This window comes from Pleurodeles waltl, chromosome 4_1, assembly GCF_031143425.1.
Source record: "Pleurodeles waltl isolate 20211129_DDA chromosome 4_1, aPleWal1.hap1.20221129, whole genome shotgun sequence".
Taxonomy (NCBI): domain Eukaryota; kingdom Metazoa; phylum Chordata; class Amphibia; order Caudata; family Salamandridae; genus Pleurodeles; species Pleurodeles waltl.
The window spans coordinates 887,097,761-887,125,225 of NC_090442.1; the positions used below are offsets into that span (position 1 = coordinate 887,097,761).

The following is a 27,465-nucleotide window of genomic DNA, read 5'->3' on the forward strand; positions in this document are numbered from 1 at the left end:
GTGCCCGCAGTTGCGTAAAGGCGAACACTGGGCGTCAAGTTCACTGATTCCTAACGCTTTGGAGTGCCTGATGAGGCGACAACACACATGGACAAGCCCTTTTCAAGCCAGTGTCTCAAGAACCCCTTTATCAAACAACCCACTTTTGAGGAACTCAGTGGACACAGTCTTGTCAAGTACTCCTAACAAGGCTGTATTGTTGCACGTAAAACCAGTTGAGGGCTTTTTGCAAATGTTAGTTTGAGGGCCGCGTCATCATTCACAGCTGAGCCAAGCAGACAATAAGCGAAAGGAGGACTGAAAACATTTCCAGTTCTCCTTTCGCTCATTGCTACTTTAGAAGGTAGAAGCATTGAACAGAGACTGGAGCACCTCCCTGCCACAGATCTCAAGAGTAGACCCGTACGGCTCTGAAGGGCGCTGCACATGAGGGGCAGATAATAGGGGCATTGTGTGGAAGAAGCACAAGCAGGTGCCTCTGAGAGATGTTTAAAAGCTGGCCACAAAAGGCAGATCTCCCTCGGCATATGCATTTATCTTTAGGACTACGAGATCTTCATTCAACTGCACACTCCTGGCCCACCAGAACGGGCCCTCCTTTGTGTCCTGATGAATGCGCAGCAGAAATGGACATTTCTTTGTATTAAAACCCAAGAGGCTCTTAGAGAGCTCATGGGAAAGCAGCCAATTAATTAAAATACATAACAAGAAGATGGGGCAATTAATAATGATTAGTGTGGGCAGAGTAGTTATTCGTCCACACAGAAAATCAATTAAAAGTACAATTTAATAAAGCAGTATCAGCCATTTCATTGGGCGTTCGTGCCACTGCATCCAGATCCATTAATGAAGCTATCACTGTCAACTCGTTCACCTAATTTTAATTGTATTTTAATTGCAATTATATTTATGGGCATTGAGTAATTCATAAAGCCCTGTGGTTACCCAGGCGTCATCTCTCTTATGCTTTACGGATTAGGCAAAGACTCGCTAAACAAAAAGGGATTGAGCACGTTTTGAATGTGGACTTATTCTAGAGGTAGGGGCCAGAGGAGAGATGACTCGGCTTGCTAAAGTGGGTTTCTTGGACAATGGAATGCGGGTAAAGAGCCCAGGGCAGGCAGACATAGAATACCTTTTCCTGGTGATGAGTGACAATACCGTCAAGAATCTTGTACGCTAAAGGTAAACTGTTGGCACTGAATCTGACCCCAAAGGGGAAATACATTTTCCAACCCTGGGATTTCCATTCACAAAATTTGGTTTTGTGCTGCACTAATCCAATCCTTTCAATTTAAGGGATCCAAGACTACAATTCTCAGAATACACTAAAAACCCTGGGACTGGAAACCAGCTGCCCTTGTGACACATAGTCAAAAGTAGAAAGTGGGACTCGCAAAAGGATTAGGGAGTCAGTTCAGTGAGGAAAAATAATGCATTGAAGTTGGAATTTACAGCTAAGAAAGCTATTTTAGAATTAGCCCACTGACAAGATAGTTGGTGGCCCCCCTGAGATATCGATGTGCCACACCACACAGCGTGGGCTCTTACCTGGTGTAAGGAGGAAGCGGCAGGGTGACCCTTGTCCACTTGTTGAAGGTATCTGAAACCAGAACCCTTTGGAGGTGGTATTTATTGCATTCCATGTTGGTGGGTAGGCAGTCTCTTAACACTGGATTCCACGTCAGTCCGAGGTCTACTGAAAACTCCAACTCAATAGCTATGAAAGTATAAAAAGTATAAGGAAGTAAGTTACCAAAAGCACTCTTTTCCGAAATGTCACCAAAAACAGCACGTAAACATATTTTTTTTTTTCCGTACCGGAACACATAGTCTGTCATAAATTCTCACTATGCAGTTAGGTTGACAAAATTATAATTGGGACTACAATCAACTGGGTACGATGCTGATGTCTGGTTAGCTAAGTCACTCAAATCCATGTTTACAGGATCTCAAGTGGATGCCCACACATCTCCAGAACTGCCCCATCCAGTGGCAGGCATCCATGCTTTCCTTGATGGAGCCTGGTAAGCAACACAGGTCATGTGGGCATAGATCAACTGCATGAACTTCAACTGAGGTATATATGTACTTTAAAGATGATAATTTTACTAATATCTATGAAATTGAAATGTTAGCAATGAGATGAAAAGTCTGTCTTGCAACTGACTTATTTTAAAATAATGACTTGAAAGTGTATTTATGAATAAAACAATGAATTAACAATTCACACTTCTACAACACATTTAGTGCGCTCTCCGAATTATCTCATCACTAAGAGGAATGGTTTGGACAGCCAGTTTGCTTGATTAGGACTTTGCAGGATATAAGATATTTGGAAATATTCCTAAGATTGGGAGGAAAGGTATTTCAGCTCTTGAACCTTACTCTAACCAAAGATCGCTCTCCAAATTTAGCCCGACGAACAATGAGAGAACTAGAAGGATAGCAAGTGAAGATCTGAACACCCATGTGTGCAAACAAGTGTGCAACAACGATGGGCTTGGGGAATGAGAGAGCAAGGGCCAGGATATTCCAGAGCTTTTTGACAAATTCAAAGTGTTTTGTAAAGGAAATGCTCCGTACTGGAAGTCAGTGAAGGGTACAGTAATGTCTAGAGATATGCACCTTTCAAATACGCAACAACTAGTTGAGCAGCCACGTTCTGCATGAGCTGCATATTGTGCTTGAGGAATAGTGGAAGGCTAAGACAGAGTCTGTTACAGTAAGATAGATTTGAAGATATTGTTTTCCAGAATGATTAAGAAGTAGCAACATCTTGTTCAAAACATGGAATGTCAGGAGGCAGAAGGATATGAGTATTGCCATCAGGGTTTTCAATGACAGTTGGGGCCCAAAGATGCTCCCTAACTTGCCTGCCTAGTCTGCCGAGCACCAGTAGATTGCTAAAAATGGGGGGTAAACAAGAGTTATAGTGGGTAGAATTGGAAGCACCAAAAGAAAGGATCTCAGCTTTATTGGAGTTGAACGTAAAGTGACTGCTGAACAATCAAGTGACTGTGTCTTTATAACAGTTCTGAAAGTTTGTCTGAAGTTGGCTTATCGTGGAAAAATGTTGGCTCTGTATGTGATATGGCTCCTGTCTGCATATTGGAAAAATTTAAAGCCATATTGCCTTGTGTGGTGGGTCAGGTATACCTTGTACAGTTTGAAAAGAGAGTGGCTTAAGGTAGAGCACACAAGGAATAGGACAAACAGCAAACTTAAAAAAGATGAAAGCACTACAGCTTGTTCTCTGTCCATGAGAAAATAAACAATTCATTGGAAGAAACTAATTTCACCTCTGTCTCCGAAATACCAGCTATGAGGATGGTGTGAGAGACTGTGTTGATTGCATCTGAAAGGTTAAAAAGGACCAGCACTATCCACCTGAATCACAAATTAGTTGCAGAATGTGAGCTTTGCTTGAGCTGAGTCTATGAGAGAATTTTCTTATAGACAGCCAGTTAGCTAGGAATCAACAACGGATTCGGTAATACTGGAAGTCAGGGGTAGAGATGGGATGATAGTTGAATTAAATCACTGGCTCAGGGTTAGCTTCTTTTATAAGTTAGATGCAGTAGCTCTCTTTCACAACAAACTACAGTTGAAGTGGAGAGAGAGAGAGACTATAGATCCCTTTAAAAGGAGAGGAGGCAATGGCATTAGTTATGAAAGAATTTCAAGAGAGAGCCTGAGAAGATGGTTGATAGTTTGGAATACACCAAATTCTGATAATGGTGCACAAACGGAAGATACGAAGGGAAAGAGAAGAAGGGTGGAATGCGTCTAGTGGTGTATGATGAGAAAATATAGAAGTTAATCTTCACCAGGCTGCAAACTAGACTGCAGGTGGCAGAGCAGCTGTAATGACATAATTTTAGTGTTCAATACTGGTTCCCCATAAAGAGAGAGCAGAAAGGGAAGAAATACAAATTTGGGGTATTATCTGCAAGGCGAAGAGAATCAGTAAATAAGTTGGCTTTGTTTAATCATTTTAACATGATGTCTTTTTACTATACAAGACAGAAGGTGAATAAAATGTTTCCTCTTTCTGTTGAAACATCTCCTTCATATATTTTTTTTCCACATGCTGGCCTGTATCTTTGCAGCGGTGTGAGCTAAAGAGGGAATATGTGGCCTGAAAGTGGGTAAGAAATCAATGGAGAGGTAGTGGGTATTTTACTTGTTTATGAAAACTGTTAGTTGGGAGGGAGAAAAGGGGTATATGTGTGTCTGTGCGTGGGAGACAGAGGTCCGACTGAATATTAGACTTAGAGGTATGCCTCACGAAGGTCGATGGTGTTAGCACATAAAAGGAGATAAGTGATTAAGAGGAAAAAGTAGATGCCAGTTGTGGAAGAAGTTCTGGGTCTACTTTGGAGAGGACAGATGTAGGGAGAGAAATTGAGGGGGAAGGGAGGTACAGGGATGAGTGTAGAGAGTAAGGGTATCAGTGGGCTGGAGAACCAAATCTCAAGATTTGGTGTCAAGATTAGATATGTTGGCCGGCCAATAGTAGAACCTCAAAGACTGGGCTGACCTTGCAATCGACCAAAACTCAGTGTTTAATGTAAAGTAATCTAGTTTCATAATCTGGAAGCCCCAAGTTATCAAGACCATTACAAATCTTATTTCTTATTACACTGCAAGTTTAAACACCGTCAGTGATATCAGCAATCAGATGCTTACAGACCACAGGTGAGTTTAACTTGAGAGAGAAGACCAGTACTGGGCGTCTATGGTTCCATGCTAGGAGCGGTTCATTGTGCCAAATATACTGTGTTCTGTCATGCAAGACAACTTCTTTCTCATATCTGTGTGGCAAAAGCTAATTATCCTGAAGCAATTCCTTCATTGCCCTTGAAGTCTATGTACCTCTACATTGCCCTGTCTTTGTCAGTTGGATTTCTTGCTGTGTTTTGTTTCTTGCATTCATTCACTGTTGCGCTTTACCGACTGTTGCTTTCTAATGAAAGTAGTCTCTGTCATTCCTACTGCTACTTCTTGGTGAACCATCTTTTCAGCTGTTTAAGCATACTTCATCACTAGCAGTGATGTGGGCTGCTCGTCTGAGAATCTAATGTTCCTAGTTATGTTAATGCAATGTCTATGAATAGGGAGATGTACTAGTGTGCTTCTACTGATTGTTGTTTGTCGTCTTCCACAATACATTATTAGTTTTTTTCTGTGTGTTATATAGCTGCCACAGTCTTATAGAAAGCTGTCACTAAATGTCCCTTCCTGCTTACTGTTGTTTTGCACGTATGGTTATCCTCATCTTTATCGATATAGTGAAGGTTTAATTAGCAGACAGCTTGAGTTTGGCTGATGCCCTGTGGGCCAAGCGTTCCTATGCACTGAGACTTGTCTTCAGGCCAAAGCAAGGGTGTCAGCTAACTTTTTTCCAGTTATGAACTATCACTGGAGTATTAGTTTGTAGTGGTGCTTATATCAATTATGCAGATCTATGCCCTTGTTTTCTGTCTGCTTGCTTATGATATCGGTTTTCTTTCTGCGTTAGTTTTCTTCTCTAATATCAGTTTCGTTGAGCCCCCCCCCCCCAAAAAAAAAAATCATACAGGAGAACACAGCTGAAAATACTGAAAATAGGTCAGAGAGAAGGGTCAAGGAATGAGAGTGTGATTGAATAGATAATGAAAGGTGTTAGAGGTCAGGGTAAGGAAGGGGGAGTCATAGAAGAGATTAGGTCAATGGTGAGAGGGGAATGTAGGAACACACAGGATAGACTTAGTGCAGTGTGGTCAGTGCAGAGTTGCTATAGTGATTGGGAAAAGAGACTTCGGATAGACTGTGGTGGTAAGGAGATGTTTAAAGTGGTGGAGAGAGAGAGCTGCAGTGTGTTTTCCCTGATGAGGCAAAGTCTACAGATTAATGCGTAGGGGCTATGAAAAAGCATGGGAGGGAGGAGAATGTGTGAGAGCAACAAAGAGGTGGAGTCAGGTGGACAGGAGACAGCGGTAAGGAAGGAAGGTAGAAGTACGATGGAAGTGTGGTGTTGGAAGAAAAGCCTGAGCATGTTTGGCTAAAAACATTTGCAGGTTAATCCAGGGAAGCATGTGACTGTACACAATGAGCAGTGCCAGAATCATGGAAGGGTGTTGGGGAGACACCAGTTGAGCTTAGTAGTGATTTGTTCAGAGTCTGGTGTGTGTATGGACAGTGATATCCAATCATATGAGTTGGATTTTGATCTTCCATCGTTTTCAGACTCAAATCCTAATGCCTCCTGGCAGCGGTAGTCCTTATTCACTCAATGGAGTCTTGGTCATTCTGCAGCATAATATTATGTAAATGTAAAAAAAACTTGGAACACAGTACTATATGAAAACGTACAGGAAGATGAGTAAGAGTGGACAAGTCTAACGATGCAAGAGAGATGAGTAGAAACCATGCCTAATCATGCTCACAAAGAAGGTCTTCGGATGCAGAACTGGCTTACAGAATGCAGTAATGTCAGCCATGACACTGGATAAAATTGCAATACAGAAGGCGCTGTGCCTCCCCTTTTCTTTTTTGACTATGGAAAGCCGTTAGTTCCAAAATATATTTTGAAGACTTGATCATTTAACTTGCAATGTTTCAAACATGATAAAATGTAATTTGTGGAATCTGGCAGAAACATGTTGAGCCATGACCATCTGTAGTCCCAAAGTCCAGAAAACAGCTTCCTTTTCGATAAGTAGTAATTAATTGTGTTTAGTGTCAGGGTCAGTGTCCCTAGACAATACTGATGTGCAGTTATGCAGCTAAGGCCGCCGTAGTGGGGGAGACAGAAGTGGTTTGTCAGTGGCCACATACGCCAGAGAGCGCCAGTGGTGTTCACATCTCATGACGCAAGCATTGATACTTTGACCACAAGGTTACACCTCCTGGCTTCATAGACTTTGCCAAGGGTACACCGTGTGGCCATGTAGGGAGCTGAGCTGCATCTTCACCTTAGACATGTGCTTCTAATTACACTTAGAAAGCTACTTCGGCATGAAACGTTAACTGGATGTGTACCTGTGTTTTACTTTAAATACACAGACTTGCACTGCACCTCAGGGAAGTAGAGACCAGGAAACATCTCATCATGTATTTCTTTGGGCTGCCTGAAAGGGTTAGGCACTTCACTTTCTCAGAACAAGTACTGTAAGCATTGGAAAGTACTTAAGCTACCAAAGGAAAATATGGTGAGAGGATAAAGCATGATGTCACAAACACCAGGATTTGCAGAGCACAGTCATCCATCTATACATCCTGGTGCAAGGTCTTTTCAACTCTCCACACATCCTCACTCACGTTTAGTTAGGGAAACTGCATTTCAGAAGTAATGCACTGTCCTGCTCTCTTTTAGGCCAAGCCTTCAGTACCCCACTTCTAATGATTCAAAGACATGCCACAATTATGCCAACTATACCCAAATCAATTCCAAAATCAGCTAAACGTTCTACACAGATTCTGCCATCCTTATGAGATGCATGTTTGTAGTTGAGCACCGGATGCCTCCCACCCAACTCAAACTAAACCCTCACACAGCAGAAAAATACCCCATTCAAGACTTCTCACAACCCGTTTGCCTCAAAATCCCAGGCATACACATGGAATAGGAGCTCTCACCCATTCCTCAATAAACTCAATGGTAAAGACATACGTCTTCCACCTTATAAGACCAAGGGAAACATTGGCTTCTAGTGGTCACTCATTTCCAGACACACTGTATTATGCAAAAAGCAATGCAAAAAATGGATACAAACTCTCTGCAAGCCACATTCCTAAGGGCACACTTCACTCAAACCACCACATTTTCCACCACTGTCAAAGAGTTTTTTGTTCTCTGTAAATCCCTCTGTGTGCAACACAATGCCCAAACACATCTGAACCACACAAAGACACCTTGTTTTCTGGGAATCCCCCAGAGCCTTGCTCATCACCACTCCACTGTGCTAAACACTCGCAAGCATTGCACCCAGTGATCCCTACCCACAGCACAACCATCTCAGAAGCAGCTTGGGCACGCAGAAAAACTAAACACTGAGCATCGCCAGCAATCCAGCCACTGTCAGTCAATAACCACTGACAGCCAATCATCTGTATTCCCACCTTCATCGTGGACTCAAACGCCACGCAATGTGAAGGGGCTATCTAAATTAAAGAGATCGTAACAGCTGAGGCTGTAATGCAGTATTTATTTATCTCCATTACTCATTCGCTTTTATCATATACTTTTTCTTAAAAAATAAAAAATGCGAATAAAAAAATATTTGCGGACACCTAGAGAAATTTTCATAAGAACAAATATTTATTTCTGTTGTATGCTGTCGCATTTATTGGACAATTACTATACACAAAGATGACATTGTATGACAGCCTCCACCTGCAGATAGGTAAGCCCTACATACGTGATAGGCACAACAAATGTTCTCTATGTGTTGCTGTTATGGCTTTAAGTTGGGGTAGTCACAAGGAAATTAAAGATACACCTTGTACCTATCAAGCTGTGTCCTTGAAGCGTTTCATACTTAAAAGTCAGGCAAAGGCTATTCTTCTGTTTCACTTTTTAATCAGAATGCCATAGTCTGCCCACAGTCTGGAATGAGTTGTAGGAGTTCAGTGGCAGCATAGCTGGGTCGTGAATGATTAAGATAATAAAATACATAGTTCTTATCGATATTTTGAATAATAGTTCGGAAGACGACATTTACAATTAGTGCATCTAAAGGCCTTGAATGTAAATCACAGTTTTACATTTAGAATTAGAGAAATTAGGTTTGCATGGAGAGTGAGCACCCTGGAAAGTGAAAGGTGCATTGGTTGGTGATGACTCGCTGTTTCTTAGCCCCATTTTTTTAATCGTCATTGATCCACCAATGAAAAAATCTGTTTGCACTGTGTACTCTTTTGATACGAAGCTATTTTAAACACTTCTATATCAATAACATTGGCTGTACTAGTTGCATTTAGGGGTGAAATCAACCGGGGAAGTTAAGTTGCGGGCAGCAGTCCTGATGAGCTTGTTGGCCAGGGACAGTGGCAGGGATTGCTGGCCGAGTTTCAAAGAATCGCTTTAGCCCATCTGTTTAGAAAGCGAGTAGATGGTCCAACCTTGGTCTGCATTTCTTCTCCATGTTTGATATTAATCGTGGGATTTCCCAAGGGCCTCCCTTCTTTTCCTCCTATGTTTACCATCTACCAGTGGTTTCTAGATAGGTTGAACCTTAAGTATAAGGCGGAATTCATCTTCAATGATCTACGTCATTGAGCCCCTACTATAGAGCTATGGCAACACTGATGAATTTGGGGAATGGGGCTGGGTGCAGGTCCCTAGTTGGCCATAAAAATAGCTGAAGTGATAAAGGCTGGGAATTTTCACCTTCATTTTGCAAGGAGTTCCATGGATTACCTGGGTCTTCAGACCAAACTGGCCATGACTTTAGTGAGAATCCTTTGTAGGTCTATGGTTTTCTTTGCACATTATCAAACCACAATGGCAGCCTGCTGCTGTTAGGTGTAGACATTTTCAAACTTAAGCCGCAAGACAGGCTCTCTCCAGAAATGTCTTATCGGCATGGACTGCTTATGGTGGCCAGGATGAACTTTAAGGTGCTGGCCCACTCGGGATATGGTGTCTTTATGCATAAGCAAAATCTTCCTCAAACATTAACTATCAGATCATTATTTTCCCTTCTCAGCCCCTTCAATCAACCTGGCTGCTTCAAAAAAAGTATATTTATGTACTGTATTCATGAATATGCTATCGGTATGATGTGAAACAAGCCAAAAGGCAGTAGAAGGTGAAGGGTAGAGCTACAATCAGCGAGTGGCTGGAAGGACAGCTAGGTTCTGAGAGTGGAAGTGGTCTATTAATTCATTTTTATTTAGTGTTCTTTAAAAAGGTGTGTCTTCAGCTCTTCTAATTAGAGCACGGTTTGAGCAGTCCTGATGGATTTGTGGATGTAGTTCTAGATCCTGGGTGAGTAGATCAGAAGGCTTGCTGGCTTGGTTTTTCTTTTTTGCATTTATTGGTATTACATTCTCTCTTTGAGTGTGGTCTCTATCTCTGGAACTCCTTCCATATGACACCAAGGGAGGAAGGCCATTTAGGGTGGGTATGGAAAGCTTTTCTGTTTAGGGTTCATTATAATTAAACTGACTGGCAGTGTCAGGGTCTAGTGAAGCTATGGACCCTGACTGGCAACCAGTTACTGATTTCTGGACATTAGATCAAGTCTATCACCTCCACACCCTAATACAGCACATTCGGGATGCCTGCAATGCAGTGATAAAAAACATAATATGACGTTACATGACATAACAGGAGATCACATGGCATAATAGGAGATGACATGACATGGCATGACACTGCAACCATAACACCATACATAACAGCAAAAGTGGAATGTTCCAAGACCTCAAGACCTACCATAACACGAATCTGTGACAGAGCAAGAGGCAGCAAAGTCCATTTGAATGAAAGATTCTTCATTCACGACAATGTCAGTAGTAACAACGTAGCGGGTGCTAGCCTTCTCGATGAAGACCAGAGCCTCCCCTGTAGAACCACACACAGGCATTTTGGTCCCACCAGGATGAAGCAGCCACTTCCTGTTATCCAATGTGGTAAAGTCATCTTCCAGAACAGTATTACCAGAAATGTTCCCACCAATAAGAATCTAAAAAGTAGTAAAAAAGAACCTTCACTGATACACTTATGAGCGTTATGGACCAGGATTATAATAGGGCAATTACAAATAATGAATAGAATTGCAAACTAACTTCACAACATCCGAGAACTGAGAATCATCAGATGGTCACAGTGTCTCAATTTTCTTTATCTTGAATTCAAGCATGCTGCTTTTCACCTTTCTTTAAGACCAATACATGTTAATTCTCTACAAGTCAACTAACACATGTCTACACAAATACAATGAGCTGTATAATTACATTGATATTATGCTTGATTGTAACATTAATTACAACTACTCGTCTTGTAAGCTATTTTTGGTAGAGGTAAATAAAAGAACACAGTGAAATAATCATGCACTACAATCATACCCTCAATGGTTTTCAATGGGATGCGGAGAGGACAGCTTACCTGATCAATTACCCATGGGCTGTAAAAGTGTCCGTTCTCAGAAGGCTGCCACCAGCGCAGGCGTGTAGAGCTAGAACGGGCTTTCAAGGGAATCTCTAGGGCAATGTACCTGCCGACGTTGCTGGAGTTGCTGAACAGGAATTCCTGAAGGATGCTCCATGAAAGGCCACCGTTAAGCGAGAATTGTAAAAGTACAGGCTGGCTTCTGGGGTCTGGAGCCCCTTTACTGCATCCCAGGCGCATGAAAAACTGAACAAACCTAGCAGAAGAGAAACACATTGTAAAAAATTTGCGACATATACGTACGTTCACTGTGATTGTGTATACCAAAAAAACTGGCCATTACATCTGCACCACTCACCTTGTGAATATCTATATTATTACTCCTGATCAATCACTCTCAATCTCAACCTAGCAGCAGCCCGACATTTAATGGCTTGCAAGGTTCAATTGCGGGTGCTCCAATGAGTTTTTCACCACACATGGAAGATGTACGGTGGGGTCAGAGAAGATGCTGTGCGCATGCTAGTATGCTCATCGTACCAATCTGGGGACATGATGAAATTAATTTCTAGCATCTCTTAGTCTGGAGCCTTCAGTGGAAAGGCCCAGATGGCTGGAACTGCGCATCACATTCTGTGCCAGCTTTAAACGGGGTGTTGCTGCAATGGCCTTGCTGTTGGATAGTTTAGCCAAAGGCTTGCCATGCTTTTTTCATTGTGGCTGCCATATTTGGGGAATTTCAAGACCACCTAGTGTGGCTCAGGAGTGCTGGACATCAGGCAGAGGATGTAGACCTCTTGTTAAGAAGTGCTGTACTATGTACGGGCAATTTAATGCAGGCATTTAACTTATGAGAATCCATGTTAGGTGTTTAGTTTTACTTAGATAAATCAGCAGTTCTAGCCCTTAATGGCTGACAAATAGTTCCTGCTTTCTTTGTTCCTCATTTAGATAAAGCTCTTCTTTTATGCTATATGTAGAAAACTGAGTGAACTGTTCAGTCCTTTGCAATGTGTTGTTTGTATGCTGCTCATTCTGAAGGATTCCCAGCCTATTTTCCTCTTCCATGTGTCTATACACAGTTCTCATCAGCATTGCCTGTATTGCTGAACCTGCTCTGGTCTGTTGGCCTAGTTTAGAATGTCTTATTCTCGTTTCCATTTTTTTCTCTTCTAAAGTGTTTGCCCATCCATTCTGGTTCTCTCTCTAGATTTCATGCCCTGTTTCAACAACCTGGAGTCAACTTTAATAGAAAGAGGTGGTAGGCCTTCCGATGTCAGACACACCCAAGTCCAGCCCATGACACTAAACCTAAGGCTGCCTCACCCTTTTCCCTAAATTTAGTCATAGGCCTAACCACAAACTTAAGCCTAACTTTACCATTCTCAAATATACCAACAGCTGAGCAAAAACCACAATCAAATGTTACGCAGAATACAAAGAGAGTAAGAAAAGTTTTCAACTTCTTCTCAAATGAGAGCAAACAATTTCAAATAATGTTAGCCATACAATATAATATTTTATTAAGGATCTGCTTTTAAAGGTCAAGTGATCCCTGATCCTTAAATAGGGTTAGTTCTCGTAGTGTCACATTCCTGGGATTTTTAATTTATGCAGGCCTATCGTACAAAAGAATCCACTGGTCTCACGGGCATGGGGAGATCTGCATAAGTCTCTCATGACTACCACACAATGGGAATGCACAGGCATTTCTTTAATGCCCATGTGTAAATGCTGTTTCGTAAACTGCCTGAGTAACTGAAAGGTATTCACAAGCATAATGTGTGCTCACCCAGATTAGGTTAAGTGTTGAAAGACACTAGCCAGCACCGTGGTGCACCCTGCAGAGAAATCAACATTTATATCAATTGCACAGGTTTTTGCTTACAGGACTCACTCCCCAAACGGTAGGACCATTGGGGACTCCAGTCATTCTCCATTATGTTTTGCACAGGCAATCGAGCTGGGGCAAATCTGTAGACAACCCTCATGGAAGACCCATGTGGGTAGCCCTATAACTGCAGAAAGACCCTCTACAGAAAGGTAGCAGCGAGAGGCCTTGGAACTGGTGAATGTTTGATAATACGTCATTAAATTGTTACATTCTTTTTAGGTTAGGGAAAATAATACTTATTTTAAAAATATTTTTCTCCTGAAAATAAATCATTTCCTGATACGTGCCACCAGTTTCTATACTTGTCCTATGAAACTTGCACAGGTTGGTGCAATTGAGTAAATTATCTGCATAAGTCCTGCCAGGTTCATTAAGGGGTAATTTAGGTGCTCGGGTAAGAGCAGTAAATATGTACCAGAGATTTGTGAATACCACTGTGAAGTGAATGTTCACTTTCACTTTAATGTGTATCCCTGGACACTTGTGAAACTGCCTTGGAATACTCTCTTCTATGCCTTCATGTGGAATTTACAAGATGGCAAGTTGTGCACACTTTGCATAATTGGCCTAAACGTCATGAGAGTGCATCATGACTCCTTCCATACGTCTGATGAAGTGGGGATATTTAAATCTCAATCTCTTGGTAAAATCATTAAAGAGTAACCCCACTGGTCATATGGATCTTTGATTATTGAAGAGTTGAGAGGGAGCTACAATCGGTAATGCATTTCAATTCCAGTGAAACCAATGTGGCTCCACAATACCAGAGAGGATGGTATTCAACCATAAAGTTTAATTTTCCAAGAATTTGTCAAATCACAAATCAGCAAAATTGGCAATAGCGAAGGAAATATATCACTACGGCCAAAATATTGAAATTCTCAGCTATTTTAAATTTCAGTATTATGAAAGAAACTCACCCTTTCTAAATTAAGCAATGCAAAGGAGTTGGGAATTTCTAAAGGGAAAGAGAAGGAGGTGTTAGCATAAGGGGAACTTCAGCAGGCATTCGGAGGAAATAAAAGAGTATCTAGCATAAAGCCTTCCACTCGGGGAAACCCAGCAGAGTCAGGGTAAGATCTGCTCTGACTAACTATGGACCACCAGTTAAAAACACAATTGAAGGTTTTAGAATATCCATATCTCATTCCCACCGTCAGGAGAAACATCCCATGAGAGCCAACATGCTGTTCGGTAAACCCCCTAAACTCCCACCCTCAGACAATTAGGTACACATCTGCTCATTCTCCTAGTTTGCCAATTACAGGAAACTCCTTTCACCCTCACCTTTCTCTAGCTAACTGATAACTTACCTACAGGGGAAAAACCCCAGCATACTGGCAAACTTTACGTGTGCAATGCTCAGCTAAGGCCTAACGCCAAGCCAAGATAACTCGACAAACAAAATGGCAGCACATTACTGTATCAGAACTTTTTAGTACTTCTATCGTTATTGTTAAGTGTAAATATTTCAGTAAATGTGGTTACACTGCTTACCATTCAAATCCGTAGAACTACATGTGATTTTTTTAAACGCTCAAAAGTGATGGTCTAATACAATTTTAAGGTAAAACACACAAATTAATGAAATTAAACACATTAAATATGTACAGGTTACACGATAAAAAAACATAAATTATGTATAAAAGATGGAGCCTAAATTTACGTTGCTCAACATCTAGGCCCACCAATACTTTTGCAGACAGCCGTGATCTCCTTAAACGTCAGGAAATGTTTTCCTGAAAGCAGTGACTGAAGTGTAAACATGAAAGTGCAGGTGGTCACTATCTCAAAGTAGCTGTTTGCCACACCGAAGTGAACGTACTCTCCCATTAAAAAGTATTACTGCTGCAGAGAAGCGTTGTCCTCTCCCTTTCAAATTAAGGAAGTAAGGGTACTCAGTACCAGATAGCATCTGCCCATTTTAGGCACTTTCTGAAAAAATGAATTACCACTAAGGCCCTCATTATGTACGTGGCGGTGTGGGTCGCCATGCCGGCCGTGGCGGGAAATCCCGCCATCCGGCATGGCGGCCTACACCGCCACATAATGAAGCCGTAGGCGGCCTTCACCCACCGCCAGGCTGTCTCCGACAGGCAGCCTGGCGGTGGACGCCATCATTATCCGACAGGGCAGCGCTGCCGTCCCTCGGGTAATGATCCCAAATCCCCCAGCCTTTCCCTGGTGGGTTTCCCTGCCAGGGAAAGGCTGGCGGAAGGGGTGCTCTGGGGCCCCCCTGTGGGCCCCTCCACTGCCCATGCACTTGGCATGGACAGGGGCAATGGCCCCTGTGCAGTGGCCCGTCGTGCAGGTCACTGCCCGATATACAGGCAGTGATCTGCGCGACGGGTTCAGCTGCACCGCCGTCCGGCCAGGCATTCTGCCAAAATGAAAACTAGTTAGAATCTTCTGTGTGTCCATATTCATGTCAAGAAGGATGAGTGTGATTGCGATGAATACAGACCCAATGAACCCCATTTATAAAAAAAAATATGTTTGCATCACAAAAGATCTTTACTTTCTGCTCTAATTTGGTGTAACACATTAATTTTTAATTTTGTCAACCTTTCCGACTGAAAAATCTTTTCACCTTTCTGGTTAACCAACTGGGCCTTACCCACCCCTTCCTTTCCAAATGAATATTCAACACTAACACTAATGTAGAGTTTGCTGGTAGCCACATTTGTTTTAAACCCACTCAGCGCTCACTCCAGAGCCTCTGAAGAGTGTCTGCATGGTAAAGGACTCTTTCAAAATAAAACTGCAGAAGGCTTCACTTGGACCTGCATGCAGAATGCCAACATAGAGCTGGTCGTAGTGTGTTATGAGACACAGATGCAATCAGGAGAGGGCAATCGTACGACACAAATCCACGTCATCCTCATGCCGGGCGAGACATCTAGGAGTTCAATAAAGTTAAAGCAGAGCCATGCTTGGATGGTCTGGACAAGATCTCCAGCAGATCTCAGTGTCGCCACCCCCGTCTTTGCGTGAGCGACGTGTGGGATAAGGAAACAGACACACTGGCGACAAGGAGCACTGCCCATGCCTCTCCTCCAAAGCGCATCTTGCACATGAAAAAAGGGCAAAGATGCTTGACACGTGTCAGGCCTAAACCAGCAAGACCTGAGAGACCCGGATCTGGAAAATTGGCCAGGTGCAGCCTTCGCTTATATATACGTCCTGCAGCAAACACAGCTTCACCTGCCTGCCAAAGCTGCTCATCTCCTGAACCTCATCACGGTGGTGCCACAGGTGAACAATGGTAGCATGGCTGCGCCTTCAGAATGGAGTACCAAAATCAACAGACCTGCTGCATCTCACTGTGCCTGCGTGGCGACATCCCATTGCACCTCCCAGTAAAACATGTCACTGACCTGTTGACACTCTCCAGCCATGAGTAAAGCACGAGGAAATGAGGAAGCCGTCTGAGGCAAAGTGCACAAGGCACCGCTGTGAGACACAGCAGCCCCTGGGGTCCTCTAATGGTGTGGTGCCTCTCACCCTATGGGAAGAAATCTGCTTTCCCCGATCAGAAAACTAAGTAACCCTGCGACTCTAACCCCCCCGCTGGTGTGTTTAGATTGCCATATTAAATAGTTATATGAAGGCCACGAGGGAAACTGATTAATAATTTAAAAGTTGTTACCACTTCGTTATGCGAGGTAGGAAATATTCCACTTTTTGAGTAACATACTGGACACTGATGGTGACCACGAGTATGAGAAAGATGTTGCACCACTAAACTAACATTTCAATCCCCAAATGAACCCTGATTTCGAGTATTTTAAACTCTGCCAAGCTCGCCAGCGGGAAGGTGAATTCGTTGATGCATTCTATGCCAGGCTGCATTAGCTCGCCAGAACGTGTACTGATAACAACTCACAGAAGAAGGTGGGAGCACAACTGATGTAAGGCTACAGATCTCGGGATTTGAAGCTCCACATCCTCGGACACCCTGAAATTAAACTAAAGGACATTTTACCACTTGCACTCTCGAATGAACCCTCAAATGACTGAGTGGAACAGATGGAGATGGTGTTCTCCAAGCTAATGACCAAAGCGGAACAAGGTGATTCCAAGCCCGTCAAATTGGAGTCAGTAGCAGCACTGCAATGTGATCAGATACCAGGTGCACAACCAAGCATGATGCCTGAAAAACCACCAACAAAGAAAACTTGTGGGTATTGTGGTTATGTCATGGGTGTTCTTCAGGACTGCATCATAAGAGGTAAATCGTGCACCAACTGTCAACACCCCAAACACTTAGCAAATGCCTGCAGGTGTAGTCGCCGTAGCCAGCTGCAGCGTTCCCCAAGCCCAGCCTGTCGGGGTGTTCGAGCAATATCCTCAATGCCTGATCTCGCAACGCCAGAGTGGGATGACCTAGGTACATTTGACTACCCAGATGCGGTCAACGGAGATAATTAGTTCCTCGTCCCATGTAAGATTGGGAGCCAGGATCTATGTGGGAGATAGAGGTCTACTTGCCAAATTGAGGTGAACGGAATGTCAGTGAATGAATGAAAGTTTATGGCAACAATATAATAAAATTCCAATTAAAGTCCTAATACAATAAAATCAGCCTAAATACTTGCAAAATAGAAGATAACAACCATGATTTTATAAGACATAAATTATCCAAAGTGACAATATGCAAAGTCTAAAAATGTCATCAAACGCCCAATGAATTGCATATCATAAGTAGGGGTGGCCGAAGAATTCCGCTCCGCCGGCAGAGCTCGCTGGTTTTCCCCACTCTGCACTCTGTGTGGAGTTCTGAAAAAACTTAGCGAAGTGACACGGAGCGGAGTTTTTGCTTACGCTCTCCAATGTTAAGCGAGAGAAATCGCTAAGTTGGCGAGCGCAAGGAAGATTTCTGAACACGGGCGGTCGCTGCAGGTCAGGATAGGCCGCGATTGCTCGCGATGATAAAGCTGCTGCTTGCATTGAGGAAGCCGCCACTCAATTAGAAAATCTACTCGAGCGGCAAAAAGAAGTTAGTGCACTCTGGCACTCCGCTTGATGCCGTTCATGATGATTTTGCAACGCAGGAGAAATTCCCGCGCTGAAAATCAGAGCAAACAGCGCACCTTACCCAAACTCCGCCGCTCGCAGAACACCGCGTGGCACGGCAGTTTTTTCAGCACTTTGCAGAGTTATGCGTACCAGAACTCCGTGAAATCCACCCAGGCCTAATCACGAGTACGGAAATAGTGTCTGATTGCTTCATGAATTGTACTACAGTTTGCCTTTATGAAAGAGGACTTCAGGCATTTTTTCGCACAGATAGTAAAGATGGACACAGACACACAATGGGCCTCATTACGACCATGGCGGCCGGCGGTAAGCTGGTGGTAACACCGCCAACAGGCTGGTGGTGGTCTGCCAGCTATTATGAACGTGGCCCAATAGCCACGGCCATACCGCCGGCCCCTCCACTATAGAACTAGGCTTTTGCCTGGCAGTCATAATCCCCAGGGCAGCGGTGCGCCCTGGGGATTATGAGTCCCCGACCGCCAGTCTGGCCATGGCAGTAAACACCGCCATGGAAAGGCTGGCAGTAAGGGAGACTTGGGGTGCCCCTGGGGGCCCATGCACTGCCCATGCACTTGGGATGGGCAGTGCAGGGGGCCCCAGGCATAGCCCCATTGCGCATTTCACTGCCCGAATTTCGGGTAGTGAAATGCGTGACGGGTGCTACTGAACCCGCTGCACATCAACATTGCCGCCGGCTCTATTGCGAGCCGGCAGCGATGTTGATGTGACTTACACTGGGCCAGCGGACGGTAACACTGTCGGTATTCTGGCACCCATTGCCTCAGCGGTCTTGAGAAGACCGCTGAGGTTGTAATGGGGGCCAATATGTTCAAATGATTCTTCCTTGTAGCCACAAAGTCGACACTGTCCTAGTGGATGACACTTCTTATTCAACAATCCTTCAAATTAAGTGATTGATATATAAAGAAGACTGAACCTCAAGTACTTAACCTTACAAGCTGGATTTAAGGTACAGGAAAGATAACCCTGAGCTGTGTTCAGGTAGATATCAGAGGTATAGTCTGAATGTTTGTAAACCTGTAAGTAGGCTAAATCTTTCTGCTGCGAGGCGGCTTTCATAGCTTGAGTAATGAGGCCTTTCTGAGATGAACATGGAAGTTTTGTTAAAATCAATAGAGGAGGTAAGGTATTCTGGCTTAAAACCTTACTAATACCTGCAATACTCATTATTGAATTAAAATCACTTAAGGATTGCAACTCATTCTGTATATAATAGTTCAATGTGTCTTCTGTAGAGTTAAAACAATCACATATATAATTTATAACCGCACTAGTCTATTTTAGGTCTAATGAACTTGAAGCAAACTCCAACCGGATCTTACAATGAGGGGATGAAGGGCGAAGGGCAAGTTACAACTAAATTGTATTAATATATAACTTGTCCAACTCCATGGTAAAAACCATGGAGGCATGCAAAAGGGTCAGAATTAACTTGCAATTGAGAGCTGTAATTGCAAGAGAGATTGTCTACCGCAGTAAGTATACAATTATTTTTTGAAGCGAATGGTAATTAATTGCACTTTTATTTGTTTATTTGCTAGATGGTTTGCCCATGTAAACGTCTTGTTAGTTGTTATGCCAAGATAATTATAATGTGTCACTTCTTCTAAAGGATAACTCTCAGGTGTGAAGCCTGGGTATACCCTTTTGCATCTAAAAGACATTATTTTGGTTTTATCTGAGTTGACCTGCAAATCATTTGACTGCTTGAGCTCACATACCCTCGACAATTGGGTATGTAATGCTCTAGGAGTTAATAAAGGAAGTACAATATCGTCAGCATACTCTGATGGACTTATTACCTAATTTGGGGGCAAGGCCATCCGAATTATCAAATACAATGGTGCTAAAATATACTCCTGTTTTAGGCCCATTGAGATGCATATTCTTGGCAATAATACTCCCCTTGCAAGCTTAATTTGCATCCAGATGTTATCATGCAGTGCTGTTAAAAATATAACAAGGTTTGATCAATGCCTCAGCTCATTAATTTACTTCACAGTTTGGTCCTGTTAGCTTTATCAGAAGCTTGCAAATAATCAATATAACACATATAATGGTAGGAGCCTTTTCAATGTTTTGTTCACTAGCAATTTAAAATCTGTGGTGTTATTGCCAATAGAGAAACCTGATCAAAATCCAGTTTGATTAATAGGGATAGGTTTACTGTCAAAAGCCCAATCATATAGGTGAGATAAAAAAAGGTTGGCAAAGAGCTTCCATTCTGCACCCAATAGGGTGATAAGACAATATTTTTGGGGGTAATTCTCCAGGCCTTTCTAGTAAATTAGATGTATTAAAGTGCTTTTCCAGGATCCAGGAATATGGCCAGACTGTAAAAAAAAAGAAAACTATTTGTTTAGGCCCTCTGCCCAAAGAGCGGGGTTGGCTTTTAACTTGTCATTGGGAATTCCATTGGGTAAGGTGGCTTTAGATGAGCGCAACTTGTTTATTAGCCCTAGTATTTCCTTGGTAGTAATTGTAAACTCCGGTTTGTAGTATGTAAGCATTTGGTATAACAACATAGTTTTCTTGCTATATGTGTCATTAACTAACGACTTCCATTTGTCAAATGGGATAAAGTGATCATTTGCAGGGCGGTAAGACCCAAGCCATTGACCAATCAAAGTCCAAAAACGCTTTGAGTTATTTGCTCTAATTGCAAGATGCAGATTCGCCCATGCTGCCTTTTGTTGGACGTGTCGGAGCTCCTGAAATGTCTTCGAATAGACTTTTTTTTTAACTCTTTGAATCCCGAAGTGTAGTAGATTGTTCCAGTAAGATGTGACGTAGTTGTCTCTGGTACTCCCTCTCGAGTGTGATACTGCCTTGTTATGTGGATTCTTATAGTTAGATTTCGCTGACCCCAGTCTTGAAGAGATAAAAACCATAACTTGATTTAAAGAATAATCCCAGTCAATTAGTCAAATGGAGGGATGTGTCCTATCAGTGGTATCCCAGTTCATTGATATCTTAGTTGTGAAATCCTTAGTACCAAGTGCCTTTAATTTAATTGACAATTCCAGAATCCATTTGACTCTGCATTAATTAATAGATATCAGGGAGCTGAAAGAATCATCTGCAAGCCAGGTTCTATGGAAAAATTGTAAACCTATTTGTGGATCGTGATCGCTTTCTTTCCTAGACTTGATTTCATATTAAATGTCAATGACATACCTTGATTGATACAGGAGCATCAATGATAAGCAAGGAGCAATATGATGTTGTACCGCTGAGACCACCACTTCACGCAACCAAAACAAAGATATATTTACATGCCCGGGTGACAACTATTCTCCTGGAGGGAAAGTTTGAATATACCATGCAAGCACCTCATATGATGTCAAGTTCTTTGTTGCCTCCAATGGTATCAAGAAGCTGCTCAGCTGCTCCACAGCAAAGGAACTCAAACGAATCCGATTGCAGCTATCCAATCCAGAAATGTGGATAAAGTGCAGTTTCCTCAAATCTTAAGAGGCTTAGGAAAATGGCGAGCACCATTTGTATCCCTACATATAGATAAAACCATCTGCCCAGTTTGCTCTCAAACACCGCAGGATACCGTTCCACCCCTGGCAGTGGAAGCTGCAGAAACTAGAAGATCTAGGGGCCATCAAGAAGGTGTCAAGCCCTGGATATTGAACATGGTTGTAGCCCACAAGACCAAGCAGCCGTGATGCGTTCACATTTGCATAGACGTGAGGCTACCCAATAGAAAGAGAGGCATCACACTGACCATGGATGACTTGATTAAAAACTTCAACAGAGCCCTCTGATTTCCAACACATGACCTGAACGTGTGTTTTCGACAGCTAGAGCTGGGTGACAAATGTCACTATATTACTGAGTTCTCAATGCACATAGGTCTCTAACGATTCCCGTTGTCTCAATGTTTAGATCTCGAAGATGGTAGAAGTAATTCAAAATGCTATATGGGAGATGCTGTCAGGCCTTGATGGAGTTTGGAATGTCAGTGATTACTTCCTCATTCACGCATCATCCATTAAGGAATAGCAATGACAACTCACAGCCACGCTTCAGTGGATAACGGACATGGGCCTGACACTCAACAAGGCAAAATGACAATTCCTCCAACAGGAAGTGGAGTGTTATGGCTATTTATTTTCAGGAGAAAGTATCAAAGTCAATCCAGCCAAAGTGGTAAATATCAAAGTGGGAGAATCAACTCAGTCTCCTTCTAAACTGACAAGCTTCCTGGCCTCACTGCCTACTGTGGGAGGTTCTTCCTCCACTTAGCCACCTTGGCCGACTCACTAAGAGAGCTCACCAAAGCATCTGGCACATAGCTCTGAGGTGCGGCAGAAGAGAAGACATGCCAAAGCATAAAAGAGGCCATCCTGCAGGACATGGCAATGACCTACTTTGACCCAGCCAAGGACTCTGAATTGATTGTCAATGCCAGCCCCATTGAATTTGGAGCTATATTAGTGCAACACTCGGACACAACGATAGCAAACAGAGCACTCACCAGCACAGAGAAACGTTGCGCCCATAACAAAAAGGAGGCACTGGCTGTCAGATGCTGATGCACACATTTTCACTCATACCTTTAAGGTGATCACCTATGACAAACTCCTATTCCCACTTTTTGCCAGGTCAACACACCACCTACAAACAAGAATGAAAAATGGATTCTTCAACTCCAGAAATATCAGTTCACATTAGGATACAAGTCAGGGTGAACTAATAGTCAGACTATGTATCCTGCCACCCTTGCAAGCAAGAAGACGCCAGGGGTGAGAATGACTTCCTGGAGTGGGTTTGCTCAGTGAGGTAGCGTAAGATGATTACTCTGCAGGAAATTGCAGAAGGAATGAAATCTGATCTATGCCTATAACGTGCATGCCACACTCTTGTGTCACACCAGTGGAAAGACTTCCTAAGTAATAGGAAGCTCACGGCCCTCTGGAAGATTCAGGATGAGCTCAGCATTATGGACGATGGGGTCCTCCTTCAAGGGCACCAAATAATTATCCCTCGCACTCTGCAATAATGAACAGTGTGCCTTGCTCACACAGGACTCTAAGGAATGAATGAGATAAAAGTCATACTACAGAACGAGGTGTGATTCCTGGAGTGGACGACCATGTAGCGACCTGCCTGTGGTGTCAAGTAACAAGCCTACCCCATGGCGGAAGACTCCAGTGAGGGGCTGTAGCAAGACCTCAACAATGACTTTGGTTCGCTCCCCGATTGACACCATAGGCTAGTGGGGTCAGAGGCATATTCCAAGTATTTAGTGGTAGAGACACTGGCTTCCACCACTTTTGAGTAAATTAGAGACATGTTAGGGAAACTATTTGCCATGTTTGGTTTTCCCAAGACAGTATAAACTGATATTGCTTCCTTTTCTCCCCAACCCCTATTTGATGGCACTGTCTTCAAGGACTACTTGGCAACTCATAACATTATAACACCTCATTGCTCATTATCCCCAGACAAATGGAGACATTGAAAGACTAACGGGCACCCTGAACAAGGCAACTAGAATTGGCCTGGAGCAACACCAAGACATCGAAGAAGTAAATGCTGATTTTTTTAGGGGCGTACAGGCGAACACTTCATAGTAGCACAAGGAGAGCCCCTGCTGAGGTCATATTTGGCCTGGCCATTGAAGATGTGGTCCCTGATGCTCAAACATGGTGGCTGCGCCCGATAGACCCCGCAGCCAGCTACAAAAGGAGGAGTAAAAATAACGGCTGAGCCAGCCAACATTGTCACAGTCAAGCATCACTGCAGGCAACAGGGTAATGGTACAGAACCACCAAGGAGGGGGAAGTTCTGTCTTCTCTTTGAAAAGCAACTCATTTTTAGTGACCAGGTGCCAGGGTACCATGGTTTCGACACAGCGGGGAAATGATCAGTTCACAAGAGATATATCTTCATTTCGAAAGTGGAAAAGTGTCTGCTTAGGAGACAGTGGCAGGCCTGACCTGGTAAGGTGCAATGATGAATGGGACGACAGAGTCAAGTGAGTGCATGGACAATTTCAAACTGCCAAGGTTACCTCAGAATATTGGAGAAACCACCCTTGCTGTGGACCTTCTGTCCCGCAACATCCTATCATCTACAAACTCAGACCAGCCAACCCCAAAGACTCAAAGACTATGTTTGAGACAGGTTGCCATGTAAGAGGAACCAATGCCATTAGTTTTATGGCCCAATTGAAGACATTAGCTCAGTGAAGCTGCTCATTTTCATTGGTAAGGCAATACTGAGGAGAAGCTCCACTGCCTAGGAAGAAAAAATGACGAAACCTGAGAAAGACGTAAGTGCTTGAACAAACTTCAATCCAAAAAAAGCTTGAAGGTGTCATCCGGTAACAAAAAGTAGCTCATCTCGAAGTTGTGCGTTAGCAGAATGGACAAGGGCTGGTAATCCCAAACCCATCTCTTGTACAATAAATAGGATTCCAGCCATGGAAATCCTGGATTGGTTTTCAACATTTTGCTTTAAGCGATAACAAAGAAGAAAGACAAAGGAAAAGGTAACATTTTTGTAAGAATGTACAATAAATTACGAACTTTTTCTTCACACCTGCTCGTACAGTTGAATACTGTACTTTCTGTTTCATCTCGATATAATTTCCTATTTCAAAGGCTCATGGCACTTCACGAATTCGAGGAAAGAATAAGCAAGAAAAATGCTGATGCAAAAGATACATATAAACTAAATGAGAAGAGGTACTGATTTGCAACTCGAAAAAGTTATCAATGATACGAGACAGTCTACGGCAGAGACAGCTATGCTACTATGCCCTTTGATAAAACTACATGTATCCTCTAAGCAAAGCAGACGTTTTAGACTAAAAATAAACAGAACTGGGGTCAGTAGTTGATATATGAGGCCCAGGTCTCGTGACATTTATGATAGAGCAAAATAAACAAATTTGTAACTAAGTTTGGTATTCATGTCATGTTTGGAGTCTTGCAGGGATGAATGGACTACCATCCCAGTGGAAGACAGTGGTTGAGTTCTCTGACGTTAACGTTTCAGTAGAATACAACCTGAATTTCGTTTTTCACCCAGCGCTCGTACTTGTCTTTTTAAAACATATATTACATTACGTCTAACCACAGGTGATGAAGAAACGTTGGGTTTCTTACCTTGGGTGCAATATCTTATTGTTGATTCCCTTGCATATATCTATAGAGAGGCATTTATTTGCCTCGATTTATGTTAAACCTTCTAGCTCCTTTAATTTGGGTTTGTTGCTCTTCTCTGTGCTTTCAAAAACAGTTCTTAACCAGATATCTTAAGAAACCATCAATAAGATTACCTTTTTCTCTCTTTCTTTGGCTGTACAGTTCTTTTTACAACATCTAGTATTGGGATTCAATAGTTGTTTCTGAATGCTATTGACTGCTCATAAATTACCTATTTGTGGTAATATCGATGATATTATCACATGGAACTCAGTCATGCTGTGCTCCACACATGTTCCAACCGTTTTTATACAATATTTTGATGTCCTCACTCTACCCATTCAAGGCCACTCTTATACCAACCTGCATTGAGGCTGCAAGAGATGCTGAGGGGTTTACCTTGAGTCCACCACAGAAGGGACTGCTTTCCCCTACAAAGCATCAAAGGCACGGATCAGAAGACTATGGATTTTCTGCCCCTTACAATTTCAAATTTTGCTAAATACTACTAAGTTACTACTGAGTCTGTGCACAGTGAAAAGCAACATAGTTCTTCCTCTGCCCATAATCACTTTGGTTGTTGATCCCTAAGAAAATTATGGACTGTACTGGTTGTGGGAACTCTTCAGTTTGGCCAGCTGCACTACAGACTGGCAATTTCCATGGCTGCCACAACCACAAACGAAAAAAAGAAAACTCATGCCTATAGTAATGATGTAACAAAAGGTCAAAGGTATGCCTCCACATGTGCTTTAGCGTAATCAAAACAAGCTTTGTATTAAGCTGTTGTAGAGGAGTCTGCTTGCATTAAAGACAATGATTGCCTGGGATTTTGAATATAAAGCCACAAAAGTACAGAATGGACCACCATCAACCCCACTAGTACTTATCCCAGGCATATTGAAACTGGCAGCCTGACAGAAAGGTGTGCAAACTTTGGTTCTTAGACCAGTGATTTGTACATGAGCACCATAGCACCAATTCGACCTCTAGATTGACCGCCTCATTCCCTTTTCATCATGGATACTGGTTTTAGTTCCGGGCTTTTAACCTACTTGTCATTGTTTTCAGGTGTGTTAATCGAATTACCACAATGGAAGCAAACCAAGACTCCAATACCTAGAATGCATGAGGTTGCAGCATGAAAGTCCAGCACGGGAAACACTTGACTGTGATTATATGAAGCAAGATGGTCGCCCTATAGACCTCATCCTCTCAGAAGAGACAGGAACAACATTTGAATAGGTCTCAGATACGCATTCGACAAAAAACAGTATCTTTGTCCAGTAGATAGAGGAACCACGGACATCCAGCTACGTGACATCGGGCAGCAATCTATTTTTTCAAGACAGGAGGACGGTGGTTCATAGAAGGGCACGGTTAAACCATGGGGCTTTACTGGCTTAAAATACATTGAATTACGATATATATTTAATGAAACGCATTTTTGATAAATATTTTTTTTCACTTTGATGCTACAGGCACCAGTGGCTTAACGTGAACCCTGGATAATTTGAAAGGTGTTCTGCTAAAAGTGAAGAGGCAATGTGTTTGGAGGATAAACGGAATAGCAAGTGGCTGCTTCTTTTGAGATAGCACCGTACTCGCGCAGTCCCAAACACACACGTTTAACTCTCATGGCGCTTGCCTTTGATTTTTAGAAAGCATTCATTATGCATGGCTATTTTCACAATGTCCATTTTACTAAAAAACATAAATCAGAGCACTTTCACTTATTTTGAGCTTTAAATGAAATTAGGTTTTCAACATATCGGGGTCAATGTATGCAAATCCAGGTCCTCCCGCTGGGAACAGAAGGCAAGACTTTAAACACTGCGTTGAATAAAAGCGGTTGTGGGTTTGTAGGAAAGATATCTGGGAATGCCCTAAGAAATTTTAATTTTAGTGCAGTCTGGAATGTGTGATTAAACCAAAATTGACGAAAAATCGCGTTTGATGCATGTGCTTTGAATATTCCAAAACAGGGACTTAATCTATTATTATACAATACTAGTTTTAATCGAGCTAAATTGAGTGCAAAGTAAGACCTGCCACCCACATTTGTTTTAAACGAAATGGTCTGCAATCTTAGTACAGAGTAATAGAATTGCGCTTTTGAAAACGGTTGCAAAAACACGACTTAAGGAAAAGGAGTGACTATGGCAAAAGAGACTTCTGGCACCATTTATGACAGCATTTTGTAGTGTTTTTCAGTCCTACATTTCATTTTTGTTAAAGACATT

The 27,465-nt window shown here is 42.6% G+C and overlaps 1 protein-coding gene across 1 annotated transcript in view; it reads right to left on the reverse strand.

The window, feature by feature from the left end:
* Positions 1 to 27,465, reverse strand: part of RELN (reelin) — a 1,304,886-nt gene that overhangs the window by 130,297 nt on the left and 1,147,124 nt on the right. Inside the window, exons 44-46 of the mRNA XM_069229640.1 lie at positions 11,099 to 11,357; positions 10,427 to 10,676; positions 1,552 to 1,720 (exon numbers count right to left, since the gene is read on the reverse strand). Of these exons, the coding sequence (XP_069085741.1) occupies positions 1,552 to 1,720; positions 10,427 to 10,676; positions 11,099 to 11,357 (678 nt within the window). The remainder of the gene's footprint in view (positions 1 to 1,551; positions 1,721 to 10,426; positions 10,677 to 11,098; positions 11,358 to 27,465) is intronic.